At 52.0% G+C, this 9,862-nt stretch overlaps 1 protein-coding gene across 1 annotated transcript; it reads right to left on the bottom strand.

Moving 5' to 3' along the window:
* Positions 1 to 635: 635 nt before the first annotated feature.
* Positions 636 to 4,601, bottom strand: ARL4C (ADP ribosylation factor like GTPase 4C). Its single transcript, XM_041768044.1, has one exon. The coding sequence runs from the start codon at positions 4,210 to 4,212 to the stop codon at positions 3,634 to 3,636; it is 579 nt and encodes a 192-aa protein (XP_041623978.1). The 5' UTR covers positions 4,213 to 4,601; the 3' UTR covers positions 636 to 3,633.
* Positions 4,602 to 9,862: the final 5,261 nt, after the last annotated feature.

The raw sequence follows: 9,862 nt of genomic DNA, 5'->3' as shown, positions 1-9,862 counted from the left end.
TGGGCCTCTTCCCAACAGCACGTACAAAGCGTGATGGTTTTACTGCACCTACCACGTGGGAGGACTCAAGCCTTGTATTCCTTCTGGTGGTTCAGCCCAGATCTGAGCAGAGGAAGCCAAGACCGTGAGCAGCACTGTGGCTACTACTGTTGTTATATCGAGCACACTTCCAATTTTACACAATCTTGTAATATCTTTGAAGTGATTAAAAATCATTACTTTTTTTTTTTTTTTTTTTTTTTTGCAGGTAGGCTCTACACCTGAGTTCAAGTGTGGGGCTTGAACTCATGACCTTGAAAGCAAGAGTCATGTGCTGTAGGGACAGAGTCAGCCAGGCGCCCCACTCATGACCTTCTTAATGACTGAGAGGCTGAGGCCTGGCTGGGGCGTGGAGGCCATCTTCCCGAAAGATCTCTGACTATTGTGGACAGGCTCCCTGTAAGGGGGACGGGCATCTGGCCCTCTCACTCCTCCGCTCAGGGCAGAACTAGACACCTGAGCTAGAGAAGCAGAGGTAGATCCAGCCCCATTAGGGTCCCAGAGCCCATCTCGTGAGCCATCCCTCCACTCAGCAAAGAAGGCCTGGAAAGAGAAGCCACTCGAAAAACCATCCAGACAACTTCCCCACACACGTCTGATTGTATAAATAATTTATTTCTGTTCACAGCATCATATATGCATATAAAAGGGAACAGGAACAGAAGAATGTTCAGGACAGAATTACAGCAGTAGAAACGAAAACTGAAACCAGGAGACATAGTCCCAACACCGTGACAGAGAATCTGTGAAGAGAATCGGTCTGAAACAAAACCGGCCTCCCTGTGTCTATGAGAAACAATTTCAAAAGCTCTCGTGGGGAGGCCAACTTCCTCTGTGTGAAACCCATCCATCCTCCAAAGGGCGGGAGGGATAACAAATCACTGATGCTACGTCGGAGGAGGGGACTCCCCCAAGACCACTCCAAGGTGACGTGATGCGCGCGTCCTCTGTTTGGTCAGAGACAAAAGGTCAAAACATGAGACAAATCAACTGAGACTCCTAACTATTGGTGGACACACCACAGGGCTTTATTTCACTGCACACTTACTAACAGCTGACTGCACCCTTAAGTATTGATGACGCAAAAACCAAAATCATTTCGCTTCGTTGGCAAAGCGTGACAGGATCTGAACAGTGACCTGGAACCTAAGTATGGTTAGCACGAGATGGTGACAGTATTTGGCATCTGCAATGTCACAAAATAAATATATTATTCTCTCAATAGTGTGGAACTACCAAAATGTCAAAGTGCGTAAGAAATTGTGACATGTGAAGAAAATAAAGGATGATGGATTTTTTTTTTTAATAACTCTATACAGAATCTTCAGATGATGGGACCAGCCCATTTAGAAATCAGTGACTATGCTGTCGATATGTAAACCGAAATCCTGCTTTCACGCTGCTTCAGCTCTATTTTCTCTACTGAGTTCCTACAAAAAGACCAGCATTGGAGAGGTACCAAGGACACCGACAAAAAGATAAAAGGAAGACAGGCTAGGGTTCCTCTTTTAAAATATTTCATAGCAGAGTTGGGTTTCAAGCAGGAAGCCAGGACTTCTACCTCTGGTTCATAAATGAACTTTCTGGGTGCAGTGGACAATAGGCATGGGTTTATAATTTGACTAATTCACATGCTCAAGCATGATCATGCCCAATCTCTATAGGCCTCCTTTGGAAAGAAATTTCTCACAGTGGGCGGGGAGGGGGGGGTGCGGATATACATAACTCTACCTGTAAACATGAATTTTAAGAGGAAATAAAAACCGGTTAAGTTGAAGTTTCCCTTTCGATACTGTGTTTCGGGGTAAATGACATCTTCTGCAAACCAAGACTCAGTCCTGATTATAAAGGATTTTTAAATTACATTATTAAAAATATGTATTTATTCTTCTTTTGCTTTATCTATTTTCCAAAGCCTCTTTCAAGTAAACTGTGAAGTGCCTGAGTACAGGTGATCATTACATCACACGCTTTCTTTTATCTCAAGCACTCATTGTTTGCATTTGCTACGCAGGCCAGCTCCCACAAGAATGGGTTAGGAAGGACCTCATCCTTGTGCTTTTCCTCAGCTCTCAAATCCATGCAACGCGGTCAGCTTTTGCAACAAGGTGGGGTTTTATTTTTATCTTTTTTTTTTTTTTTTTGGTGCATGACATCAAATACTCTAACGAGACATTTTTAATGAAATACTTAAACCAGATAGGCCACGATGAACCAAATTAGAAATTTGAACATGTCGCCACTTGCAGCGTAAAGGGATCTAAAAGGGTAGAGCAAAGTCTTTTTTTTTTTCCTAAGGTGAATATTTCTAAGGTGAGTATTCATTTGTAGAATTTTTTTTTTTTTTAAAAAGCACGTCTGAAAACCAAAACCCATCGTCAGGCGGTTAGTATTACAAGAGACATCCCTTGCAAAAACCATCTTGCATTTTAGCACACATCTGCAGCTGGTGTGCTCACACAAACCAATCGGTAGGCTAAGAGATTTTAAGATTCCACGCATATGGGTCTAGGTATTTATGCCGATTACACAGTACAGAGGGAGGTCCCTGTATCTACACACACACCCCATCGAGCATTTACGCCCAGAGCCTTACCCTTTAAACACCTTTAACTATCCTGCAAACAGTAAATACATCATTTGCCACCACCTCCAATAGTTTCTTTCTTTCTTTTTTTTTTTTTTATTGGTCTCTTTGTGTGATAATGACCTATACATGGACAGGGTCCAAACCATCTGGAAGATGTCTGATTCCAGGCTGAAAAGCAGTTCTAAACCGAACTGGTCTTCCGTAGCCACCATAAAGCACCAGGAAAGGGGCATCTTCGCGGCCATTCCCCAGCCGAGGCCAGCGCGGCGCCCCCCGCTCTCGGGCTGCCGTATTGTTCCAAGCAGTCCTCTGATGGCCCAAACCACCACCTCGTTTGGGTCCAGAGCAGGACAAATGAGATTTCAACAGGGGCCTGCCCTGTGACATAAAATCATCCAGCTTCCCGAGCCCACGAATGCAAGGGGCGGAGGTCCTCCCAGCGCCGCCTCCCGCAGCCAGCATGCCCCCAAACAGGTACTCCCGGGGTTCTGGGGACCGCATACCTCCGGTAACTCACAGGTGGGAGCCCCCAGCGAGGGCGGGGCAGCCTGAACTTCTGGCCCTGCCGGAGGAAGAGATGGCTTTTGTCTCTGACATCTGAGCCTTCCACCTGGGCCGGGAGGGCGGACAGCAGGCCAGGCCCGTCCACTCCCCAGCGCCCCCCACCCATTAGTAGCTCTGGCATTCAGACAAAAGGTCCCCCGAGCTGGGGGTGGGGGCGGGTGGAGGGCAGGCTGGCAAGTCGGTGCACACACCCAAGTTTAAGTCCCTAGTCCTGCGTCTGGGTGCACAGAATCCGTTTTAAAAATTCGAAGCATAGCTTTGGTTCTCGGTCTGTCTTTGTTCGCGGGGCGCAGATTCCCGTTCGCCCTCCCATGCATCCATCCATGCATCCATCCATGCATCCTTCCATGCATCCATCCATGCATCCATCCATCCATCCATCCATCCCTGGCTCGCTCGCTCGCTCCCCGCTCGCTCCCCGGCGCCGCCTCCGGGGCACATTACCGCTTCTTCTTCTGCTTGAGGGACTTCCTGCGTTTCAGGATCATCTCATAGAGCTTGTCCATGCCCTCGGTGAGGCCCTCGCCGATGATGGCGCACGCCGGCTGGACGTGGTAGGTGGTGGCCGGGATGAGCTCGTGCAGCGCCAGCTGCTTCTCGATCTCGGCCACCGGCAGCGACTTGGGGAGGTCCTGCTTGTTGGCGATGACCAGCAGCGGCGTGCCCTGGTTCTCGGCGAACTTGGTCACCTTGTGCAGCTCGGTCTTGGCCTCCTCCAGCCGGTCCACGTCCACCGAGTCCACCACGTAGATGATGCCGTCCGTGCAGCGGCTGTAGGACTTCCAGAGCGGCCGCAGCTTCTCCTGGCCGCCCACGTCCCAGAAGTGGCAGCTGATGCCCTTGGCCGTGCCGTTGCTCAGCTTGATCTTCTCCGTGTTGAAGCCGATGGTGGGCACCGTGTTCACGAACTCGTTGAACTTGAGCCGGTAGAGCACCGTGGTCTTGCCGGCCGAGTCCAAGCCCAGCATGACGATGTGCAGGGACTGGAAGGCCGAGATGTTGGAGGAGATGTTGCCCATGGCTCCTCGCTGCGGCGCCGGCCACTGCGGCTGCGACGGGAGGGCGCCGCCCCCCGGGCCCCCGCCGCCCTCCGCCGCCGCACCTGCGCCGCCTCGGCGCCCCGGGCCGTCACACGCCGGGCATCGCGCCTCCCGGGCGCGCTTTTGTCTCCCGCCGAGCCGCCTCCGCCGCCCGGCGCCCCCCCCCGGCCCGGGCTCGCCCTGCGGCTGCCGCGGGCCGCGCCCCCGCCGCGCCCCGGCTCCCCGGCCTCGGCCTCGGCTCCGGCTCCCGCTCCCGGGCGCGCCTCGGAGGCGCAGGCGGGCGCGGGCTTCCCCGGGCGTCGCTGCCGGCGCGGCCGCCTCGCTGTCCCCGCAGTCCCCGCTCTGTCGCCGCCGCCGCCGCCGCCGCCAGCCTGCAGCGGCGGGAGGGCGCCTGGCCCCGCCCCCGGCCCCGCCCACGCCACGCCCAGGCCACGCCCCTCCCCAGGCCACGCCCCCGGGCCGCCGGCGCCTCCCCGCTGCGCGCGCCGCTTTCGCGCCTTCCGAGCGTTCGAACTCGCGCCCCGCGCCGCGCCCAGACAATGGGCCCAGGGCCCGGCTCTTCCTCCCCGGGCGGCTGACCCAGCCTCCGAGCCCGGGCCGCACAGCGCGGTCGGGGGCTACCCTCCCAGAGGGTGGCTGCAGCCCCGGGTGGGGGCATCAGGGTGCACGGCCCCGGTTCTGCGGCTGGGGCATCGGGTGCCCAGGAGAGAGGAGAGGAAAGGGCAGGCCCCCCCCGCGGCTGGAGGGGGGGCAGCCTGCACCCCGCGCCCCACCGACCCCCTTATGGTGCCCTTTGCAGTGCCCTTTGCAGTGCCCTTTGCGGTGCCCGAGGCCCTGGCTCTCCATGACCCCCTGATGGCTTTCCTGGATGTGTGTGTGTGTGGCGGGGGCTCGGGGTCCCTGCAGCGTGTGCAGCTCAGGCCTCCACCCAGGAAGCCCTCCCACCCCCGTTTCTATCCTGGTGGTGGCCACGGTGTGCAGGAAGCGGTCCCGCATTTGCCTCCCAGGCCTCATGCCTTCCTACCCCGAATGACTTAGACAACTCCCCTTTCCCAGGCTGCCCCCCACCCCTTGGCTGCCTGATTCTGTTCCCACCAACAATGCTGACACCCCACCCCCACCCCCACCCCACCCCCAAGTCTTATCCTCGGCAAGCACTGTCCGCCTCTCTGCTTGGAGACCTGACAACCACCTGCTCACAGGTGAGCCACCCCTTCCTCTGGGGCCCCAGACACACTTGGGGGCTGAACCATTGCGTGTCTGTAGCCCGGAGTAGGTGGCTCGGTGGGTTACAGACACCAGTGACCCCTCCCTGGTCTCCATTTCCCCTCACTCCAATTTAGTGACTTTATTCTGGTTTGGAAACACCTAACACATGCACATCCTCTGGGCGCAGAGGAGACAGAGTGCATTATGGGTAAGGCACAGACCCCGGGCAGAGCTGCTCTGGAGAGGCAGCCAGTGGCCGAATGGCCCAGAGCATCCTTCCAACTGCAGCTTATTAGGCAGAAAAGACAGGAATGAGGCCAAGAGGGACACAAAATGATAGCATTTGTGAATAAAAACCAAAGCCTTATTTTCTTTTTTAAGATTTTTTTAAAGTCATCTCTGCACCCAGAGTAGGGCTTGAACTTACAACCCAGACATCCAGAGTCCCATGCTCCCCCGACGGAGCCAGCCAGGTGCCCCCAAAACCAACATTTTCTAGAACTGTTTTCCTTTTCCACCTTCGTTTCACAGGCTATGATAAAATACATGAGCTTGCTGGTACCGAAACGTGAGAAGACCACACTGGAAGACGGTAGGACAAGCGATCCCATTTTTGGGATTCCCGTGGCGGCAGCCGCCATCACAGTCATGGGCCGTCCAGAGTGGATCCAGGGATTGGGCATGGAATGTCAGGCTAGACGTGAACTTGCAAGGTCAGATGAGGGAAACAAGGCCTCAGCACCTGGGACTTTGCCAAGGTGGAGCCTAGAGGTAGATACCTGCTCCAAGCCCAATGATACTCATGCCCGGGCCTAAGGGCCCGCCTCTTGTCCCTCACTCCACACTCCAACACACGCTGTCTTAACAGGAAATGAAGTTGTAAGCTACCTGAATTCAGTTGCACGAGGCAGAAATCCAACTCACGTTGGGTTGAACAAAATGGAAATATATCCACTGACATAATTGAAAAGTTGATGATTAGGATGGTCTTCAGGTATGGCTAGGTCCAGGAGCTCAAAAGAAGCCCTAGACCAGGCCTCTCTCCATCTCTCCTTGGTTTTTTTCTGTATTGATTCTTTTTCCTACTGGCACCCCTGGACTCTCATGCTTACTTTAGATTCTAGAAGAAAAAGGTGTATCTCTGTCCCAGTAACAGCAGCAAAAGGCTGGGGAACACATCCTATTGGCCTGTTCAGTTCACCCTGGAGTCGAGACGGGTGTCCAAGAGGTGGAGCACACTGATAGATGTGGCCCTGGGGCTCGAAGCGGGGAGGGGATGGTTCCTGAAGAATAATCAGGCATCTGTTCCCAAAAGAGCAAATGGTGGTGAGTAAGCAAAAGTAATAGACACCAGCGTAGTTATAAACTAATGATGTCCTTTGGTTATTGGGAACCCTGGGAAGATAGGATTTTGTGTTTTGGGGAGTGATTTTCTTGGCTGTCTTCAAGGTCTGTCCCATAGATAGATAGTCACCTTCTCATGAGGTTGTTTCTTTTGTCTCCTTGCTCTGTGTCACAGGCAGGGCCAAGGCCGGGGAGGGGGCCAGCCCGAGACAAAGGCCTAGGGACCTGGGCGTTTGGAAAGGGGTAGACCAGACTGGAAGCCTCTGGATCCGGCTCCTACAAATGATCTTAATGTCAGACCCCTTCCTGTCACTTGCATCTACCCCCAGTCAGGTCTTGCTTTTATTTTAAGGGTAGCAGGAAGGAAATATTTTAGTGAAACATTTGATGTGTCTTCCTGATGCCGCATTAATTACTGCCCATGGTGGGCTTGGCAGTAGCACCCACCACAAGCACCCCATGGTGGGAGTTAGCCGTAAAGGGCTGTCTGTTGTCCAGTAGAAGGAGCAGATTAATAGACATGAACAGAGCCTTCCAGAACAGAGCCATTAAACAGCAGCCCACCGTAACTGAATAGCAACCACTCTACATTCTAATTTCACTCACCGGGTGATAAGTTGATTTTACAGTTGATAATTTAACTTCTAGCACATAAAAATGTCATTCAGCTGGAGCAACTAGTAACTTGCCTTTAAATGTGGATTTAAGTTGAAAAACACTGGAATTATGTAGAGGAGAGTAATGTTTACTACTGTGTCAGAAATGCAAGGCCTGCGTTGCATCTCCTTCTACGTGGACAGAGCATCACGACTAGCGGCCCCCGGGCCCCATGGAGAGACTGGCTAGGCACTCTGCATTTCCCTGCACATTCTAGCACATTCTAGCCACACGCCAACCCCAACTGGCTGTCCTCAAGCTCCTCATCTCTACACTGTGTCTAACATGACATATGCAATAAATACTTAAACGAGAAACAAATAAATAATACATGTCAAGGGTTTGGCACAGTGCCTGGCGCAGAGTAAGTGCTCAGCAAATGTCCCCTTTGCTAACTGCAAAGACGCTGGTTTTACAGTGTCTGTAGTCTTTTGAATGGTGACAACCACCCGAGGGGTAAGTATCTCACTGGGTGGACAATGCTGGCTGCAGTGTGCCACTTTCTTCACCCTACTGAATCAGAATAAGACCTTTCTCGAAAAGCAGCGTGCGCTTTTCACCTCTGGCAGCTCTGACGTCTCAGCTCCTTTCCCTTCCTTCTGCATCAAGATGACTTTCCACCCAGAAAAGGACTCAGTCAGTTCAAGTAAACAGAATACAGAATACAGTAGCCTAGCAGTCGTTTTGAAATTGTATCCTAAAACTTTTTTTCCCCCTTAAGGGTTCAGAAATAAAGTGTGCCATAGATTAAAATAACTTTCAAGTGCCTGAGTGAATGGAACAAGCAATATATTGCATCTTTATTACGTAAGGGTACTGGCATGACACGTGAGGGTGAGCGTCCTATCCGTAGTTGAATATGCACACGTCCGCATATGATAAGTGTCATTACTTGGGTTTTCGGATTGGATCCCTGGGTTCGGGTCACCACCCACCGTGCTTAGCTGCTATAATCCAGGAGTGCCCTCTACCGAGCTTCTCGTGTAATAGCCGAAGGCCTCTCTAAAGGCAAATTTGCCTAGTGCCTAGGAAACGTCCTAGCCAATGAATACACAAGTGACTCCCTAACCTGGTTCTCTATCTGGAGCTGTGGGACTCGATCCCTTAGGATCCCATGTATTCAACTGAGAAAGTGCTTCTGCTTGGCGCTCAGAGCTTGAGGACCTCTCAGGTGCATGGGGGGGGGGGGCCTGCTGGGAGACTGGACGGGAACCTGGTGGAGCGGGAAGGGATATGGCCAGGAGAGCTGTCCAAAGAATTATAAAGTGATGGAAGAGCGAGGAGATCGGCAGCCAGGAACCCCAGCTGAGACTAGACAGTCAAAGAAATCAATTTTTACATCCAATTCCAGGTGCAGGTACAGGCAGCGGCAAATAGAGATGGGGCCCGGAGCCAAGCATCAGAGGTCAGTTGGGCAGGGAGAGGTGCGAGGCCTGAATGAGCCGAAGCCAGGTGGTCCAGGATTGAAGTGCTTTGCCTGGTGGCAGTGTCTCTGCACCAAGACCCCCGACCCACTGTCCCAGAAGCCCTGGGGAGCGGCAGCCCGGGAATGTCTCATCCCTAGAGATGCTGGCCTACAGGCTACGCGTGGAAAGGACTCCAAGACATTGGCTCCAAGGAGAGTTTTGTGGACCGGGCAGTTGTAGCTTTTGGTGGAGACAAGTGTGAATCTGTGATGCCATAGCCGTTTTTGCTTCATTCAAGTGGTCCAAAGCCTGGAAATAAGAAGGATGCACTACTCTGTTGTCCATTCAAATTCATGATTTTATGAAAAGAAACCAACACACAAAAAAAATAGCTCAAAATGCCTTATTTTTTATTTCTGTGAAACAACAAGGCAGAAACAATGCAGGTTCTCATTTTTCCAATAACCACTACTATAAGCATTTTATTGTTCTTGCTGTTTTGGAAAAAAAATAGCTAAAAATTTTTCTTTCTTTCGCATTTCAGCCTTCATGATCAACGGTCAATCTCTGTTATGTGCCTGAGATAGCTATGAAAATTTAGAGGTCTTAATTGTTCCTATCAATATTATTTTCAGGTAAGATTCTAATATAAAGACTGTTTTAGGGGCGCCTGGGTGGCTCAGTCAGTTGGGTGTCTGACTCTTGGTTTCAGCTCAGGTCGTGATCTCAGGTTCATGAGATCAAGCCCTGAGTAGGGCTACATGCTTAGCATGGAGTCTGCTTGAGAGTCTTTCTCCCTCCCCTGCTGTCCCTCCTCCTGCTTGCAGGTGAGTACATATTCTCTCTCTCAAGTAAATAAATAAAATCTTTAAAAGCAAAAAGATTGTTTAAATCTCTTCTTAATACTTAAATTTCACGGAGCACCTGGGTGGCTCAGGAGTTGAGCATCTGCCTTTGGCTCAGGTTGTGATCCTGGAATCCTGGAATCCAGTCCCGCATCAGTCTCCCCTGCT

Source organism: Vulpes lagopus, chromosome 8 (assembly GCF_018345385.1).
Source record: "Vulpes lagopus strain Blue_001 chromosome 8, ASM1834538v1, whole genome shotgun sequence".
Taxonomy (NCBI): Eukaryota; Metazoa; Chordata; class Mammalia; order Carnivora; family Canidae; genus Vulpes; species Vulpes lagopus.
Note: the sequence above shows the minus strand (reverse complement) of the source record. Positions and strands in the feature narration are given on the sequence as shown.

Excerpts from the sequence above, each read along its gene's own strand:
- ARL4C (XM_041768044.1), bottom strand. The coding sequence starts at position 4,212 with ATGGGCAACATCTCCTCCAACATCTCGGCCTTCCAGTCCCTGCACATC.